Source organism: Alternaria arborescens (assembly GCF_004154835.1).
Source record: "Alternaria arborescens strain FERA 675 chromosome Unknown contig_9, whole genome shotgun sequence".
NCBI lineage: Eukaryota > Fungi > Ascomycota > Dothideomycetes > Pleosporales > Pleosporaceae > Alternaria > Alternaria arborescens.
Genome location: NW_021167864.1, coordinates 959,172 through 978,349, shown reverse-complemented (window position 1 = coordinate 978,349; position 19,178 = coordinate 959,172). Strand labels below are relative to the sequence as shown.

Genomic DNA, 19,178 nt, shown 5'->3' with positions numbered 1-19,178 from the left:
GGCTTTGAGTGCGTCTTCAAATGCTGACTATCGTAACATTAGCGTCTAATAGAAGAGTAGGGTGCCCGTAGTTTGTAAGCTTACTTGTAGCGGCCTAAAGTGTTGAAAGCTTTAGAGCATTGATGGCAACGAAAGACTTCGCTACAGTCCATAGTCGGATGATCAATGTTGTGTGCAGCCTGTAGATGTCTATTCACATCGAAAGCTACAGCCTTAGATGAAGCCTTTTGAAGGTGTGCAGACTGAGGCTGACAAGAATCAACCAATCATTCGGCGAACAGGCGCCCTTCGTGACAGCGTCGTGCTATTGGCCGCCCCTTGACTGACCATGTTGCCTTTTGTTGTGTGTATACCTAGCACTCTCCACCCGGTTGTCTTCCTGGCTCTTCTTACCTATTCCCTCTTATCCACAGCTTCTGTTTGTCGTTCTGACAATCATCATCACCTACACGAACCAGCCACAGTGCATTGCTTACGCGTTCCTTCACGACTTTGTCATTCCACTCACGAACATTCTTCACTACCATGAACCACTCGTATCAGCAACGATGTCCTACGAGATTGAGCGACAATATCAACCCAGATATGGAGTTCTTCGACGAAGATAGACGATCTGCCTTCAGCTGGCAGGACATTCGGCTGGCTACGTCAACTACAGCCGCGAGCGCACAGACACACAGTTGCGCAGCCAATCAAAGGTAATTTTTTTTAACACTATGCAGTTATGCCTTTTCGTCTTGCGCTCTGGGGGTATTCCATCACACCCCTCCTGAAGGACTGGCGCCAACAGACCTGCGCTCGGGCCATGGGTACCCACAAGAACTTGGTACCTCTTCTGTGCACGAGGCTCTTACTCAAGAATTCCTTGGCCCCTCGGATCCATACAACACCAACGGCAGTTTTTACCCATATACCGGAGATGCTAGTGTGTTCGGTAACTTTGCCTTCGATGATTTCGGTGCTCCTTCGATGGATGACAGCTTCTTGACATCGATGCCATTGCCTTCGCAGCCCGACTTTTTCCCGACTCAGCCTTCGTACCCTGCAGCAGGAACGGGTCATGCCTTCCAACCCATTGCTCCAGCTACTGCTGCGCAGATGAACGTGGCTGCACCACCTAACCAGCCTTCTGGTGCACGTGCCAACGCTCGTCACCGCACTGCCGAGACGCGCATCAGCTGCACCGTTGATGGCTGCACCAAGCCCTTCCGCCGCCCTGGCGATTACCGCCGCCACATGCGGAAGCATCAAGACCCTATCCTAAAGTGCATTGTCGACGACTGTGACATGAAGTTTTACCGCCTGGACAAACTTCGTGATCACATACGCCAAGGCCACAAGATGGTCCTGTAGATTCGAATATCCTTCTTCGATACTGGACGCGCACAGCTTGGTCTGTAACCTCGAGGATGATCGTTATCGCTTTGAGGGTGGTTGTTGAGATGTTGGATCTCTTGATCTCGTACCAAATTGTAACTTCCCATGTTCCATTCAGCCAGTCACTACCGGTACTATAGTCGCTCCTTACCATAAATAGTGAAATACAACAGTCGTTACTGGTTCACCGCTGACAGATCCATAAAGACGTGTCAGTGTTACTGACTTACTGGCCCGAGACGTCATCAGCCTGAGCCCTTCCAGAAACTACTCAGGTACCCTACCTAAAGCCTTTCAGGTATCAGATGCTGACGTTGGAGCCGGTCACCGAATACGACGAGGATTAATTTGAGCAAATGAAGCCGAGTATGCTAAGAATATGACAAGAAGGCTTTCACCAAGCTAGAAAGAGTTTACATGGGACTAGTTGATCTCAACCACAAATATATAGATATACTATGGCAGATAGAAGATGCGAAGTTCGACGTAGCATTCTTGGCAGAGATAGGAGCAATGTGATTTGGAAACTTCTCAAGGCCGTGATCGGCCCGGCCTAGACAGTCTGACAGATCTAGACGGACGAACCGATCCAGTTGTACGGATAGGTCGGAGTTATCGGGCCGGTCTGTTCGGGCCGCCCCTGATGTGGGCAACTGGGCTGATCTGTTCTGGAGCGTTTGAGGCAGTCGGGGGAGACTAGACCATACCCGTCGCTGACGTCTGGTGTCTATTTGCCCTTCGGGTTAGTGGTCCAAGTCCTTGGGGTCAATTCAATTGCCTCTTCTGGCATCGTCTGTTCGCTTGGTGCCTGAATGCCATTTCTTGATAAATCTGCTTTTGTCTGGAGTGAGCCACTTTCGGAGAGAACATGAGTCGTTCCGTCCTTAGGGCTGATGCTGTTACTTCCTTAGGCAATGATTGTAGGCTTGGTATGCTCTCACCATTGCTGACATCGTATCTTGATCTCAGTAGAACAAATTCCTGTGAGATGGTTAGCACTATGTCGCAAATTACTCACTCCGGGCCCGACATCGAAAGCTGTGTTCTGATAATCACGGAGGACGGCGAGTTATGTTTGGTGAGGCCGTGAGACTTATAAAAGGTGGGAGAAGCGCATACCTTTTAAACACTATCTCACTACTACTCTCTTTCAAGCATCTCACCCACCCTTTTCACTCCTTACCCTAATTACAACGCTCGTTAACTAATTCAACTCACAATGACTGCTTCATTCGTCAAGATTCTGCTTCTGGCTACCGCCAGTATGGCAACAGCTGTTAGCGTTAATGCATCTGCCAGCATCGACGCATCTGTCAACATCGGCGCGTCTGCCAACGTCGACGCATCTGCCAACATCGACGCATCCGCCAAGATTGACGCATCTGCCGATATCGATGTCGATGTTGACGTCTCCGTGGGTGCGGTACGAATTGAGGACCTTGCCGAGCAATGCGACGTTCCAACCAATGCGATGGTCAACCTACTCAACACTGACGACTTTGCCACGATCAAAGTCGAAGACTGGACCGCTATCCTTCAGCAGCCTGTTGGAGTCGTCGAAGCTTGGCCTGCTCCAATTAAACAAATTGTCTTCACTGACATCTCGGTCGAACTCTCTGCTATGATCGCTCCGGAGACCGCACGCCGCCAGCTTGCACCGGCAGTCGTAACCAACAAAGTCGAGGTCACTGACGCTTTTGAATCCGTTCGTCGCGTTGAACGCCAACTTCTGGTTTCCCTCGATGCCCGCATAGATTCAGCCAGATCAGGTTGCTCTCAAAACGCGGCGTGCGGTACTTGCGTCACTGCCGCTCGATTCACAGGTTTCGGTGCTATCGCTACTTGCGCTGGTATTGATTTCGCCGCCATCGAAGCCAACGTCGACATTGATCTCCCTATTATTGGAGCCAAGGTCGGCATTGATGTCTCGGTTGCTATTTCTGAACTCGTCGCGTGCAGCTCCAAGGCTACTGCTACCGTCGAGGCGGCCGTTGGTGTTTGCCACTCCAACCTTTAGGTCAACATTTGTTGAACGATTTTGTGGTCAAAGTACTGCTGTATGTTAAAGGATTTCGACTCAGTTGCTGGCTAAGTTCCTCGCTGACATCACCTTAGATACTGTCTCATGGCTTCGCAGTTTCGTCATGACGGTCCTGATATTTTGAGGGCAAGATTATACTACTCGGCACAGTGGTCGTATGCTGTATCTGAGTTAATGTTTAAACATATCAAGGGTTTAGGATTTCGATCTCAAAGTAATGGAGTAGGTAGATAGCGGGTGGATATTCAATTGAGGTTAATAGAATCAATACTCACCCATGTCCCGTGTTCCGAAAGTCAACAACGCCCTGACGCGCCGTGACATGCATGGTGCACGTCTTCTCTCCGCTCAGAGCTTGCAACCGGACCATTCCCGCCTATTGCACAAAGGCCACTCCACATCAAGTAGGTAAGCGATCAGCAAAACCCTCGCGGCTGGTTGCAATCGACAGCATCGTTGATTGAGCAGCGCGGACGGCTGCCCTGTACGGTTAGGGGCCCCGCAAGTCTGGACCCTGAAAAGACGTCACCCGCCAAGGTATGATGGCATAGCATCAGCCGCTATTGTTCAAATAGATAGCAGTCGCTTAAGGGAGGCGGCAACGAAGAATTACGATTCTCTTACTACACCTGCATATCCAAGAACCCTGAGCGTTCGGTACGGTGCCTCTGCGGTCCTTCGGGGAACCACTCTGCTAACTGTCCAACGAACAGGGAAGCAATACCCACCAATCACACTACCGTCACGATACGCGCTACCAGGTCACCCAAAGTTTAGTGTACACATTGCACGTACGTTCACGCGCACAGCCAATGGGCGGAATCTGCCAGCTTACACCAAGACCTTGCAGTGATATACTATCTTCATTATGAGCCCACGACCATCTCTCATGCCGCCTACCGAAGGCTCCTTCCTCTCATCGGGCGCCTTTACCCCATCCGGCCTCACGCCCAACACACGTTCCGAAGCTGAAGCTGCCTTCACTTCCAACAGCGTCTCGCAGACCGACTCAGCAGCTCCTGATCCACGTCTACTGCCGTTGATGGGCGCTGGTGGAGGAAACGAGACAGCCACAGAGAATGGACCAACTGAAGCTGTTAGGGCTTACACTGGCTATCGCCGGCCTGGTATGGCTCGAGCAAGCTCGGCCAACTACGAGAACGCACTGAAGCGAGCGCAACAAGCATCCGTCTCGTCAGAGTTCTCTGCTGACTCTGAAACACCCGAGAACGTCACTGCTGGCCAGACAGTCGCATCGCTTTCAGGCACAACCCCCTTCCCACCCCCCGGCCAGGGAGTAGTGCCGCTTAACTACGGATCAACACCCGTCGGTGCCCCGCAGGGGGATTCGATCAAGAAAACTAGGTCACGAGGCCTGAGCCTGAGCGGTCTCGCTCAACAACAGGGCTGGAGTGAGCAGGACTACAAGCGTGTATACAGCGCAGAGTTGTTGGCAGAGGACCCCAAGAACGATGCTGGTTATGGCACAGGCCCGAAATAAGAGGCCGACATTGTCTGAAGCTGGACTAAAGGCGTTCATGCGGGCCAACACCTGGCCGAAAAACATGCAGTGGCTAAAGTTGAGAGGCCAGACTGCTATAACTCTTAGTATAATTCCCTACAACATGACATGAGCTTTATGCAAGGCGCTAGGCGGAGTTCTCCCAACAGAAAGGTCGCAGGCCGACAAACACTTCAAATATATCGTTTACGACGTGGCACAACTGCACAATCATGTTTCGCGCGGGAACCTGCATAGTGTGATTCGAATACTAACTTTCCTGATAGGGAGCATTTGGATACTTAATGAGCTTAATCTAGTCATAACCTGGGCGTTGATTGTCTTTGAGGAGCTCTTTCCCTATAACCTAAGACCCACCTATCACCTGCCTCAACAAACGCTCACCCTTACACCGCCATCCATTCTCGCCGTTCTCTCCGTTTCCCCTTGATTATATCAGTGCGTTCTCTCGAACAGCAAGCTTCATTCGCACACCCTTCTTTCTGGCTTTTTTACTGCCAACTTTTACTCGTTACCAATCCCCCCTCGTTAAACACGTTCACCAGAGATGCGAATCCTCGATATTCTCGTGACTGTTGTCACCATTCTGCCAACAGTTTTCTCTGTTAGAATCCTACTTCCAGAGACTCCGTGTAAGACAGGTACTCAGCGCTGCCATGACAACAACGTGGAAGAATGTGATCCTTTGGGCAACTATGTGCCTATCCAAGCATGTAGCGACACTGAGTTCTGCACAATCGATGCCCATGACCCCAACACTCCCGGCCAATGTACCGAGCAAGATTGTGTTGTCGAACCGTGCCTACGATCTTCACACCGGGTCATTGCTCGGGCTCTTTTCATCAACGACATGCCGCCTACACGTTCTCCTTCGAAAAACCTTGAATCAAGGTCATACATCTCTAAAGGTACCCCGAGTGTTTTCGAGCATTGCATCACTGCTGGCGAGAGGCGATGCAGCGGAAAACAAGTTGAGATGTGTAGTACCGAAAACGCTTGGGTCAAAATCGAAAGCTGTAGCGATACTGAAGAGTGTCGCGTAGAATACAACGATGCTCGTTGTCAACTGATCGTTGCGTCCACACTTCTCATTCTACGTTCTCCCACGGGAATACCTGAGTGGTGTAGGACTGGCGAATCTCGCTGCTTGGGCAATGTTCTTCAATTGTGCGAACAGAACAGCTGGAAACCGACAATGTGTCCCAATCCGTCCAAGTGCGTCAAGCGTGAAGATGTCGCGCAATGCTGGGTAGAACTGCCTCCCCCCTCCGTAGTACCAGAGCTATGCGTGCCGGGAGATAGGAAGTGCGATTCTGACGCATATGCCCTTCAGCTGTGCGGCAAAGATGGAGTGTACCACACCGAGAAGAAATGCACCACTCCCGGTGATTGCAAGACTGACAGGCCAGGTCAAGCGCACTGTGGGACAGGAAGCATGGATCCACCAAAGTTCGAGCGTCAGACCAATAGCACTCAGTGCACCCACGGTGATTATGCCTGCGATACCCACCGTCGGTTCATGTTCGTTTGCATCAACGGCGCATGGCAAGAACCGATTCAGTGCCACAGGGTTGGTGCCTGCCAGCCTGTTGGGCCTACGCCTGAATACCCCAAGAGGAACATGGACTGCATAGGCTTCCCGAAGTATCTCTATCCTGACAACAGGGTATGTGAGACCGTCAGTAGTTGCGAATTTATGCGGTACATGTACTGCTCAGCTGTGAGTGCTCTCTTCATCTACTTTCTAACGGTCTCATTCCTACAATGGCAGACTGAGGGTAAATTTGCCCTATAGAGCATGGACTAACACGATGACAGGGCTCACCGAAGCTTGAGGACATGGAGAAGTGCCGTGCGAGCATGTGCGAGGATTGGGATGTAGGTTGAACGCTCTTGACACTGAAGAAAGAAGACTGACTCCACGATAGTGCAAAGATTGCGATCGCTGCATATACCAACTCGGGTACGGCGAAGTGCTAGAGCCTGATCTAAACACTTTGATCCATAGCTCACCCACACTGTGATATGCCGTTGTGGAGCATTCTGAGTGGCTCACCAGGTAGCCTGAATGGCCTTTAGACTGATGTGTGCCGGAAGGTGCTGCGTGTATATCAAACAGCCTGGTATACATGGTGAGCATTCTTATGTATAGTCTTCTACCACAATTGAAAACTTACTCACTGAACTCGCATCTTAACATAATAGTGACGCCTGAATCTGTCATAGCATCAACACGGACAATCAATCCCAAGGCAACGGCCTACATTCCTTACAAGAACACTGTCAGAATCCCCGCACTTGCGACCCTTTTATCATAGATTCCCTGTATGAAGATCTGCGAACTGGAAGTTGCGGCTTGTATGCAGGTATGTCTTTTGCCTCAACAAGGAAACATGAAGATAACAGGGACGAGATAAGGAACGAGGGTAGACACGTGATGGAGAAGAATCATGACTGACGATGCCATAGGCAAAGTCCGCGTTGACGGAAGCAGGACAATTGCAGTACTGTAAAACATGGGCTTGCGCGTTACATGATGCAGTAAGTTGTGTCGAGTCTCCCAAGGACTGAAAAGGGAAAAATAGCGCGACATTGACTAACGAGGCTTTGGTGTCCATGTTGTGGGTATTATGACTTTGAGTACAATCTGCAGCGGCTCGTCGAACGCGTCATAGAAAGCAAGTTAGAATTGCATGGTCGGAACCGTGGCAATGGTGATAGATGATAATTGACAGGGAAGTATCACCAACGGTAAAAGTATAGCCAGATGGCTATTCCATCCTGACGCCTCTATTCGAGACAAATGTCTCTGTCAAACTTTTATCCTCTTGTTGCGCCAAGGTGCAGTACGCTGACTTTTTTCTTCAGCGCCAGGCTATGCTTCGAAATCACTTTTGTTGTACACTTGACTCCTTGTTCACCCTCTTTATGCTGGACCACCAAGGAATCTCATCAAATAGTCGCCCATCGGTCCGAGGAGTGGATATCGAGTGCTGAGCTCTCCATTTCTGCCAAGCCATAGTGCAAAGGTACCTACCACTATGGCAAAGCCAACGGTTCCATACCTGCGGCGGTGGTACCAAATACGCAGCTTAATGTACTGTATCGTCTTGGCCGCGCGCCTCAGAGCCTGCTCGCGGCGGAGGTCCTGCTCCTGTTGCAAGAAAAACGTCTCTCCGTCTTCCAATGTGAGATGACGCAGACTGGCATTTGTTGCAGACGACTTGAGTACGCTAGAAGATGAGATGCGCCACCACTCCCAACTGTTGAGTGACGCAGGAGGTAGTCTCTCGTACAGTTCAACGGTTCGAGCGATATGAAACTCGACGTCGAAAGGCTCTGGCAGCTTGCCTAGCATAACATAGAGTATGTCCTCATCTTCTTTGTCAAACTCCAGCAACTCTTCTCTCTTGGACAGCACCACGGCTGCAAAGAGATAAATGGGCATGACAGCATGTCGGGCCAAAAAGAAATCGAATAGCCTCGTAATATCCTTGTAGTCCTGTATGTTGTGGGCGAACATGGTAATTGTGCCAGCAAGGGCAAACGAAGGCTGGCTCTTGGGGAGATGGTCGTACAGAAGGGGATCGGCAGCGCGGAGGATCGGTCGCAGCAGTTCGAGCTGGGCAAGGGCTGGGTCGAGCGACGAGAGCATGAAGTCACGAATGCGTAGGAGGCTTAGTCGGGCGACGGCAGCGGAGGCGTCTTCGGGCCCGAGGACGAGTAGGAAGACCTGCACGATATCGTGGTAGCCCTGAAAGTAGCACAGTGTGGGGTGACGGCGCAGGACATGGAGGATGACCTGTGAGAGCTGTTGCTTTCGACGATCAAGCTGCTTCTCGGATTCTGGCCATGTTAGCACAGAGACAAGTACTAACAGCTTACATGGCGTTTACCATTCTTTGGGTAGTAGACAAATGCGCGGTTAACGTCCAAGCTAACCTGGTGCTCGTCCTTGTGCTCGGGAAGATGATCACATGGCTCCTTCCCCAAGTCGTCATTAGAATATCCTAGCAAGAGAGGCCCTACATCGTGTCAGCCTGATACGAAAATCTGTGCGGGTAGAGGCGTACAAGCAGCGCGACGCAAGGTGTCGCTGATGAGGCCAGACGGGCTCGTAGCAAGGTCTACCAGGGCGGTGACGTCGCCATTGTCGATTGCTGCGCGAACGAGAGATTCCTTCTCCTTTTCGGTAGGCGTGAGTTGGGAGACGGGCGTGGCGTGTCGTGAGGGTAAGCTGCCAGAGCTCACTGAGCGCGACACGGAGCCGGAGGGAGTGCGATAGGCCATGACAATGCCCGCATCTCGAGACGTCCCCTCGATATTCAGCAACAAGGAACAATGGCGTGATGACGTGGCCAACGTGGACCTCGTATGCGCAGGAGAGCGCAGAAAAAGATGCAGAGGGGGACAAAGTGTTTGTCTGGTGGATTACATGCTGCTTCGTGCCGGCGTCCCAGGTGCCAGGTTGACGTGACGGGTCGCGCCTTCCTGCTTGTCGTGCCGAGGCGCTTGGCACCCCACGGAACTGTGAATGTCAACTACTAGGACATGCCGTTTCCAGTCTTGCCCATCGACATCCTTCACCCGCTGCCTGCACGTGAGACGACAGCCGTGCAACCCGACAACACCACTCGAAACTGCTCTTGGACCTGTTCGCCGACAGCCTTCCAGTACCGAGACGCTGCTGTGCAGCCAAATGAGTAGTGTTGGAGCCACTTCCTTGCATACACGACACCTTCACACCCACCAACGAACGCTCCAAGGCTCCTCGCACCCTGGCCGGCTACTGCGCCGCCTCGCTGGGGCTTGCAACCCACTCACATAGCCATCCCGAGCCTACTCAGATCGTGCTCCATACTGCACGATCATCTGGCGATCTAGATCCGTCAGCCATCTTGACATTGAAGGCACGCTACGTACGTACGCGGGTATACTCTCGTGCCTCACGTGCTAGTAGTGGGCGCACTTGCTAGCCTTTTGCATTCTTGTAGTGTGCCAAAGGCGCTACAGCATCTTATTGCAGCAGCCCGCCTCAGTAAGCCAAGGTATCCCGGCTGCAGTTGCCTCACGTCGCTGCTGCTATTCTGCTCAACACTGCTACTATCCACCACAGCCCCTGCGATATTCGACGCGCTGTCTGTTGCTTCAATTAATTTCAGCTGCTACTACTGATTTTCCTTGCCTCATCACGTGTCTGACAAGCCTGCCCCGGCAGGCTGCACTATGTCATCTATCTCAGCTCTGAACATTGTGCGTTCGTTGCTTCTACTTGCGTTGGCCTGATCCCGTACTGTGCACGGCATCAGAAATCGCTTGCTTGGCATTGTCAAGATCCATTTTGCCGTCAGTCTCCTGAGCATTCCTTGATCACAAATGGCTCAAGCCCAAGGCCTCAGCCTCATCGACGGTGAGTGGGTTTCAAGACCACTCGACCCTTATCAGATAATGGCCAACGCTCCTCAGGAAGACTTTGAAATGCGGGATACTACTACCAGGTCATCAGGTCAGATACCCGAATACGGCATACTGTCGCAGACAGTTGTAGAGACTCCGCTGAGCAAGCTCATTCTCCCGGCCAACATACGCCATAGGGACCTCATAGATATTGTCATGGTTGGCGAGGACTCTATACAACTCAAAGAGATCCGTGACTACGGCCATATTCACCATGTGGCTTCCAAGACTAACTTCAACGGTGGTCGCATCCTTACTGCCAAGGTCTTTGGTGAGCCTCGCGAAATACCTTCATCCAAAGGTACTGGTCTTCCATTACATGGGAACTACATGAAGCACATCGCAAGAAAGCCAACAACAGGAGAAGAAGGCAATATGCTGCCTCCGGAGATCATCGTACTCAGTCTTTCCAACCGATCATTAATGTTTTTATGGGCACAGCACAGCAAGACATGTACTACCACTTTCAGCCACAGAACTGTCAGGCTACCTGCAGGAAGTTCCCGGTTCGATCGTCTTGGAAATTTCCTCGCTATAGATCCCAAGTGCCGCGCGATAGCAGTTGCAGCGCACGAAGGGCGCTTCATCCTATATAAGACGATGCCTATGGAGAAATGGAGGAGGCAGGCCAGAGAGGGCAACGAGATTACCGCGCCTATCGAAGACGAGCGGATTATGTCAATCGAAGGGCAGATCATGCATATGGACTTTCTGTCATCGGGAGGCGGGCATGACGATTTTCACGTCGTGTTGCTTTTCGTGGTCGTATTGGAAGGAAGGACCAGACTTACTTGCTTCGATTGGGACTGCAGACAAGATCTTAGCAGAGCAACCCCACGGACAGAGCGTTATCTCGTCCAGTTTGGTAAGTGGAAGACTGCATGACACGGCAGATGGGCTCGGCTAACCTATTCAGAGGACATGGTGCCTTCTCTGCTCATTCCTCTTCGTCGTAGTCCCGATTTTCTTCTGGTTTCAGACGACCACATCTCCGTCTACAAGAACATCCTCTCTGGTGACCCGGCGCATACCATAGTACCAATCGATCATACGACACTCCGGTCTATTCTACCAGGTGACAGCAAGCAAGCTCCAAAATGGACGGCTTGGGATAAGACCCTACGTAATCCCGAGTATCAGAAAGAAGCCTTTTACGTGGCCAGGGAGGATGGGCGTATCATCTACGTGGTTCGGGGTCCTTCGGGTACTGTAGAGATAGATGAAGCTGGCGAATGGCAGTGCCGGATTGATACTGCCTTCTCGTGTGTCAGTGTCGATCGCTCCGAAATTTCGCAACAATATCCGGATCTCCTGATTGCGGGCGGAGCGAGCAATGACGGTATGCTTTGTAAATTTGGTGCCTGGCCGGCTGAATACTCATATGCAGTACACTATCCAGGCACAAGTCAGTTTTCTGTCGTCGACACGATACCAAACTGGACGCCCCTCACCGACCTTGCAGTAACTCAGCTTTCCAGTCCACGCGCGCCAGATGAGCGTCAACGGTCATCCATTTTTGTCGCCAACGGCAACAGACCAAATGGAGAGATCTCGGAGCTGAGGCGCGGAATACAAGCTATTGTGGATGACAGTTTCAGTGGTATCAACGGCTGCGCTGGTATCTGGGTTGTTGACCATGGCAGCCATATGGCAGAAATAGAAGGCACGATGAGGAGTCAGCATTATGCTATATTCGTAATAACACTTCCGCCGGAGACGCTTGTGATCCGTGTCGTTCGTACCCAACCCGAGAGCCGTGCGGACTTTTCAGGAGCATGGGAGCAAGGCTCTTGGGACAAATTCCAGACGCCTAGCGACGACGATCCACTCGAAGACGACTTGATGCGAGAAGTGGAAACCATCTCGGCTTGTCCTTGGTCTGATGATATATCGATTCAGATCACGAGACAAGAGGTCCGTACACTTCTACGACCGACATTGAAACAAATCGAGTCATTAGCATTCGATACTCCACTATTGTTGGCTGCTTCCCACGCTGGATCCCCTTTTATTGCAATTGCGTCGCGAGAAAGTGGCCGTGCATTACTAGAGATCGTACCAATTTCCAAGAGTGGCAAGTTCGAGCGGTCGAGATCCTTCAGGCACCAGCTGGATCACGACCCGACATGTATAGAGATATTAGATATCAACGGCTCCCCATATGTCTTTGTTAGCACATTCGACTCGAAGATTTTACTCTTCAAGTATTCGCATGATAGCACGTCGATAGCTTTGGAAGATTCTTGGACAGAGCACCAAACATTCCAGAACCTGCAAAAGCTTTGTGAGAGTGCTGTAGTTCTGAGCAACGAGGGCAGAAACGTTCTAGTCTGTGCAATGCGGGATGGAACTCTTCTGAGTTCTCACTTGGAAGTTGATCATAGTGGTAAGACGAAGTAGAAGCTACTGATTGGCGTTGCTGACAACATGAAGGAATTTCACCTCTATCTTGGAACGCTGTTCAAATGGGCGCAGCCTCAGCCAAGATAACACCTAGTGAAACCAACGTTTCAGCGGCATATGTGTCTTGTGGATCAGACTTTTGCCGAGTACGCTACTCTCCAAGCGAATTCTCTCATCTTGAAATCGACTCTATATGGTTTACTGACCGCAGTCACCCTGAGTACAACCAATCTCCAGTGTCAGCTATATTCCAGCTGCCATTCCTCCCGGACCAGAATGTCTTTGAGAGAAACCTTGGTGGGTTCTTGTTCGCTGTTGCTGGAGATCGCCTTCTTTTCTCGCAGCTCGATGTGGACGTCAAGTGTCCAACTCCGGATATACTCCCACGAGCCCTGCACGACACAAAGGTCGTTCCTCGGAAACTCATTGTAGGTGCCAAGCCTACCAACGTACTGTTCATGAAAAAGCTACGTCGAGTACTAGTGTCGACTATGGAGGCAAAAGAGCGGCGTGGGCCACCACTTGGTGAACGGATCCTGCAGTCGTCGATGAAGTTATTGAGGGTTCGGGACGACAGATCAACCGATGACATGGAGATCAAACAAGAGATGGATGCGCCTACAGAACGACTCGTTGTCGCCCAATGTCCTCTGATGAACGCCGAAAGGGTATACTCCATTGTTGAATGGCAGTTCGTGAACAAAGAAGGCAAAAAGTACAACCTCGTCATCGTTGGAACCGGAATTCAGACGAGCGCGACTCAGCACAATGGAAGGAGACTGATCTTCAACACTGGAAAATCTGGCTCGAAGCTGGATTTGCAGAAACAATCGACATACAACGAACCTGTCTATGGTATAGCACTTTGGGACAGCCAAACCACAGTGAGTATTGTTGGGAGGTCCTTGTTTATCGACCGTTTTGATGAAGAAGCCGGTCGATGGTTTCAGCGCGGGAAAACGGATCTGCATTCTCCAGGTATCCATGTGTCTGTCATTCGCCCATTTGTTTACGTTTCGACACTCCAGCACTCGCACCTTTGCTACAAGGTGGTTGAATCAGCACGCCCGGGTACTTTCGAGTTTGTCCGAGAATTCTCTGATAGCGGTATGCGCAACTGCGCGCGACATCTGGTCATAGACCTGCCGAACGCAAAGGACAACAGCAGCAATAGGCTTGTGTTGCTTACCGACAAGAAAAGCAGCTCGGTAACGGGTCTTTACCAACCGCCTGCAATGACTTACAGCAATGCATCGCCGACACTATTCGAGGCGTGTCTTCCCCGCACAGTAATTCGTCTCGATCGTGGTGATATCCGTCCACCTTGGCGCCGTCCGAATACTACAGGTCAAATTACCGGCATCGTTGTTGATGATATTATCGGTGCTTGTACCGATGGCACGGTCTTCTCGTTATCCATACTTTCTCAGCCTGCGGGTCTGCTCCTGCGGCTGTTACAAAATCTCATCGAAATCAAGGCTAACCGTTCGGGCGCTTACAAACACGATACGGTCAATCCCCGCAGCGGTGACATTTTCAACGTCCTGATGAACAATACCACTGGGAACCAACATCGTGAGATCTTGGTTAGGGATGTGGATCCACGCCATCTGGGACAAAGTTCGAAACGAGGCCCCAAACATAAGCATGTTGACGGCGACTTGTTGAAGCATTGGCTACATGAAGGAGGCGATTTAGAGTTTTTGATACGAGACAGTGTGGACGAAGAGATTACAGGGTTGTTTGAGGAGCTAGCGCTCGATGTAGAGCAGAGATGGGGGGCAAGGGATCGGGGCGAAGGGATTGATCAGCATAAGAACAGGCGGCTTTGCGAACACGTGAAGAGATGGATGAGCGAGGTGCTGATGCCGGTGTTGTAAGCAATTATCAATTGAGAGAGTTGGACATGAGCAGTGACCAACAACAGTCACGTTGGATGAGACTGGGGGGAACATGTCGATACGTGGCAGGGATGGACAATTGTGTTACTCTGATGTGTCAGAAGACAACAGTACAGTCTGTAGCATCAACACCGCAGACAGATCCATCTGCTTAGAGAAAAGAACAATGATCATGGGCATGAAGCAACGGTCATGACATGTCTCGACCCTCCCAAGCACGGCTCAAACACTTTCACTCAGTCTCACGCATTGTATCTCTACAGTCACGCTGGTCAACAATGAGACAACGCTGTCTTGCAAGCTTCGCGTAAAGATAACGATGAACGTTCTCAATAGTACTTAAGCTATCATATGGATCTAAACATGCTATCCCTATTACCAGAATGAAGTTCCTGTGCATCTCCATTTCGAGGAGAAAGAAGAAAGAAAAGTCTTTTGATTTCCTCCGACTACACCCTAAGCAACCTGTTGAGCCACTAGTGACTCCTCCTGCGACCCCACTGTCATTCCCAGCTCCAAAGCGACTTCATTCATCGAGTTCTCGAGCGGAGTCCGTTGTCTCGAGGTTCAGAGAGCGTCTTGAACTTCCTTCGGCTTTTCACGAGACGGCAGTGTCGCAACTAGACCGAGCGGAGATTCTCCGACCTTTATCGCTGCACCCTTTAGGGGGTTCTGGGTCGGGAAGTAGCAGTGGCGTAGGCTTTGAGCGGGAAGAAGAGGGCATACATCCTTATGTACGAACGTTGGTATATGGTGTCGTCGAGAGTTCGCATGGCGAAAGGTACGACGAGGCAGAGTGTGAGAGAAGGAGGATGGGGGGGATTTCGATGGACTAGATCGATAACGAATATGATGGAGGACAGCAAGGCTAGATCAGTGTGATGAGATGGGTACATTATTGATGACTTAACAGAAGAGAGTAGTGATATCGTCTTACTTGTCTGATTAGCTTCTTCTTGCGACTTGAGACCTAGAAGTGGAACAGCTTTGACGAAGTTTCACTTGTCTACTAAAAACGTTTTATATGCAATTCGTTCATATCGTGATATACTACGTATTGTACATATATACAGCACCTCCCTACAAAACACCGTTGAAATGCCTCTGCTGTAAAGGATCAAATGTCCTAGGCATTGAATCAATAGCCCTGACAGTCAATGGTGCGCTACGCTCAAGAATCTCCGTCATCCAAGCCTCCGCATCAGTATCATAACCTATACCGTTTCTTTCGTCGCTCTTCACTTGGTCAAGGGCCTTGGCTAGCAAGACCAAAGTCTTGTACCGCGGAAGTACGCTTGTCGTCTTGATCTCGTAGTGGCGAAGCTCCATCCACTGATACCCCTGGCGGTCTTTGCGGATGTAGTTGGGGACAAGGTCGCGCCAACCAGGGAAACGTGGCATGAGGTATGCTTCGCAAATGGTGAAGGCGTCGATGAGACGAGCGCGTAGAGTGAGTTGTTGAATAAACTCATTGAAGGTCAAAGTATCAATGGTGAAACCGTTGACAAGAAGGTCGCGAATAGTACGCTGGGCTTCTAGCAGAGCGTTGGGATCCTCAGATTGGGCGAGCAGACTACGAATGTAGATGCGGGAAGCCTTAGTGAGGATGTCGCGACGATTATTTGATATGTGCGATTCTTGAAAGCGTTGTTGAACTGAAGGGTCGACAAGAGAGTCTTGATCAAGAAGGTCGGGGGGTTCAGGGTTATCGGAGACGGCAGCAGGTTGTTGCACGACTTGGTGAAAGGTCTTTGTGAGGTTTGCGGCTGAGACGCGTGCCAATTTCCAACACCTGGCCACTTCGGCATGTTTGCCAGCCGTGAAATGGGCCTCCATCATCGACGTAGTAAGGGTCAATGGTGTCGTGTAATTGTTGACGTCGGGCGTTAACGTTCCAGCCTTTTGGAAAAGCTTCTTGCAAATATTGTAAGCTGATCGAGCGCTGTACAGCGATGCCATAAGGCCATAGTAGGACTGTATAAGAGCACGGGGGTCGTATATCCGAGTCGATCGTTCAAGTCCCGGTTGTCGATGAGCGGCCTCTCGAGCTGTAACAGAAACAAGCATTTTTTCAAGTGCCTCCTCAACCCTAAGGAGTTTATAGTTTGGATGTTTGGCACCTTTCTTCTCTAGCCTTTGAAGATCAGCCGAACCGAGCACCTGTATTGAGGCTTGGCGAGAGCTCTCTGTTTGGTAGACCTGGCGTTCCATCATCCTTTCGTAAGCATGAACCGCTTGGGTATACTGTCCTTCCCTAACGAAGCCGATCATGACTATAGCGTAGTGGAGTGCGTGGACCTGAAGTCCCTGTTCCGGCATCGTGACTCTCAACAGTTTGTAAGCAGCATTGGTCTGCTTTACTTCAACTAATGCTCGCATTAGACTGCTATAGGTCCAACTGTCCAGAGGGATGTCGTTTTCGACCATTTCTTTGTATCGCTCTCTGCTACCCACCAGGTCGCGGTCCAGAGCACGCTGTTGGATCAGCAGGTTCCAAGTGTGTGTGAGAGGTCGTCCGTGTAGTCTCCCCGCCTTCCAACTATTGAGCATGCCTTGCGCAATTGCTTGGGCGCCTTCTTCATCCCCTGCATTCACAAAGGCTTCAACATAGCCCGCTCTTGCATGAACATCCGTGTCGAGTTTTACACCCATCTTCTTGGCTTTCGAGAACAGTGTCTCAAAAGCTTCAACGTCACCTCTATGAGCACAAAAGTCGAGCAGGGGTCCAAATGTGTAGATATCTGGTACAACACCCGAGCCCAAGCAATTGTTGAGGCATTCAAGAGCGCCGTCGAGATCTTCAGCGCGGACGTAGGCAAGCAGTAGAATGTTCCAGCAGCCGGTATCTGGATTCATGTGGAACTCCTCGTGTATACGTTTGAACTGCGTGATCGTGCCGATGACATCTGCGCTTCGAGCGTACACATAGAGGAGTGATGACAGGACCTTGATCGTCACTTCGTCTTTGTAAGTTGACTTAAGCTCATCGACATATCTGCACACCTTCTCGGTGTCACCAACATCCGCATATACGTTAATCAAGTGCCTAAGAACTTGTTGGCGTAGCGGCTGATTGGGATACCAAGCGCGCAGATCTTGTACATGGTCTTGGACACGTCCCAGGCCACCCTTGTCAGAATGCTGGTAGATCAGAGACTCTATCAGATTCACTGATGGCCTTGCTTGGATGGTGGATTCTGTCTGGTCGAGATATAGCTGTCGGTATCTTCTATATAGCTCAAGCGGAATCTTTCGCTGGTTGTTGTATTGTTGGTAGCGTGGGAGCTCCAGTAGCCGTCGAATAGCATACTCATAACAGGCGGGAGTAGGGAGCTGAAGATCATGGAGGTCGTCGAAAAGCCCGACGAAATAATTCCAAACAAAATCGTCATCAAGTTCTCCGATGCTCAGAACACGATCCACTACGTGGGGTACGAAGCTCATGACAAAGCAGTCCAAGTCACGCTTCAATAGTCGCGAAGACCTGAGTTCGTGCTGGAACTCGTCGACATATCGCAAGAAAGACTGGAAGTGTTCTAGCAGTTCTGGTAGTTGTGCCACCTCACCCCATAGGCTTGGAAGCGTATCTCCAAAGCGTATCGCCTTGTATACAGACATGCCACCGATTCTGGGCGTCCGCCGTCTGAACGTCCTAAAGACACGGAAAGCAAGATCCCACTGCTCGTCTAGAACGGCTCGTCGAAGGATGACGTCCATGCCGGCATACGTATTAAGACTCGAATGTCCGGGCTCCTCCAGCAGCTGGATTGCTGGCCCAATCATTCCTAGTGCAGTATATGCTTTGATAGCTGCTTGACGTGTTGATGGCCGGCGAACGGCTGATGGTAGCTCACCAAACACCTGAAGAATTCGCTCCGGTACCGCAGAGTTGCCATCCTGAACGACGTCTTGGCTGAGGTAATCTATGAGATGACGTCGCGCTCTTGCATATGGACTTGCCAGGCGGTGTTCGGGAACAGCAGTGTACAGCTGCCATGCTAACTCTTGCTTCCCAGGTTGCGGCGAATCTAGAAATTTTCGAAGCGCTCTATGGGCACCTGAGCCTTGCGATAGCTCTGCTGCTTCCTTCTTGGCCTGTTCCACCACGTCCATGTCTAATTGTGCCTCGTGGCTTGAGGGTTGCGCTTGTGCTGTCGAGAAATAGCGAACTCGATTTGCACACGGCCGCCGTAGCTTCGTTTCTGGTGCATTGAGCCGTTCAACGGGTGGTCGTCTAAGAAGTGCAAGTGTCTTCTCTGGGTACAGAAAGTCGAGCCAAACACCATCCTGCCGTCTTGGGTCCCCAATAGTTTTCTTTGCCGCTGCATCATCCACGTCACCGCCTGTGTTTTGGGTAATCGAGGCCGAGGCCGCGGCCGACCAGGTGGGAAGAGTGAGATCGCCTGCACCGTGGTGCCAAAGGGTGGAAGGCAACGCGCGCCGACTGCGTAGACATGGTTTCGGAGCGCGGAAGAGC

The 19,178-nt window shown here is 50.9% G+C and overlaps 7 protein-coding genes across 7 annotated transcripts; 5 read left to right on the top strand and 2 right to left on the bottom strand.

The window, feature by feature from the left end:
* Positions 1–525: 525 nt before the first annotated feature.
* On the top strand, positions 526–1,353 carry AA0111_g5020 (hypothetical protein; the record flags this gene model as incomplete). Its single annotated transcript, XM_028651087.1, has 2 exons — positions 526–698; positions 900–1,353. 2 exons carry the CDS (start codon positions 526–528, stop codon positions 1,351–1,353), a joined length of 627 nt encoding a protein of 208 aa, XP_028507611.1.
* Positions 1,354–2,596: 1,243 nt separating this feature from the next.
* On the top strand, positions 2,597–3,394 carry AA0111_g5019 (hypothetical protein; the record flags this gene model as incomplete). The annotated part of the gene is made up of 1 exon (XM_028651085.1): positions 2,597–3,394. One exon carries the CDS (start codon positions 2,597–2,599, stop codon positions 3,392–3,394), a length of 798 nt encoding a protein of 265 aa, XP_028507426.1.
* An 892-nt stretch (positions 3,395–4,286) lies between these two features.
* On the top strand, positions 4,287–4,919 carry AA0111_g5018 (hypothetical protein; the record flags this gene model as incomplete). The annotated part of the gene is made up of 1 exon (XM_028651084.1): positions 4,287–4,919. One exon carries the CDS (start codon positions 4,287–4,289, stop codon positions 4,917–4,919), a length of 633 nt encoding a protein of 210 aa, XP_028507425.1.
* A 1,216-nt stretch (positions 4,920–6,135) lies between these two features.
* On the top strand, positions 6,136–6,964 carry AA0111_g5017 (hypothetical protein; the record flags this gene model as incomplete). Its single annotated transcript, XM_028651083.1, has 3 exons — positions 6,136–6,606; positions 6,759–6,818; positions 6,869–6,964. 3 exons carry the CDS (start codon positions 6,136–6,138, stop codon positions 6,962–6,964), a joined length of 627 nt encoding a protein of 208 aa, XP_028507418.1.
* A 902-nt stretch (positions 6,965–7,866) lies between these two features.
* Positions 7,867–9,230, bottom strand: AA0111_g5016 (hypothetical protein; the record flags this gene model as incomplete). Its single annotated transcript, XM_028651082.1, has 3 exons — positions 7,867–8,786; positions 8,837–8,965; positions 9,014–9,230. 3 exons carry the CDS (start codon positions 9,228–9,230, stop codon positions 7,867–7,869), a joined length of 1,266 nt encoding a protein of 421 aa, XP_028507417.1.
* Positions 9,231–10,316: 1,086 nt separating this feature from the next.
* On the top strand, positions 10,317–14,680 carry AA0111_g5015 (hypothetical protein; the record flags this gene model as incomplete). Its single annotated transcript, XM_028651081.1, has 3 exons — positions 10,317–11,262; positions 11,314–12,783; positions 12,831–14,680. The coding sequence occupies 3 exons, from the start codon at positions 10,317–10,319 to the stop codon at positions 14,678–14,680; spliced, it is 4,266 nt and encodes a 1,421-aa protein (XP_028507420.1).
* Positions 14,681–15,781: 1,101 nt separating this feature from the next.
* AA0111_g5014 (hypothetical protein) lies at positions 15,782–18,814 on the bottom strand (the record flags this gene model as incomplete). Its single annotated transcript, XM_028651080.1, has 1 exon — positions 15,782–18,814. The coding sequence occupies one exon, from the start codon at positions 18,812–18,814 to the stop codon at positions 15,782–15,784; it is 3,033 nt and encodes a 1,010-aa protein (XP_028507419.1).
* Positions 18,815–19,178: the final 364 nt, after the last annotated feature.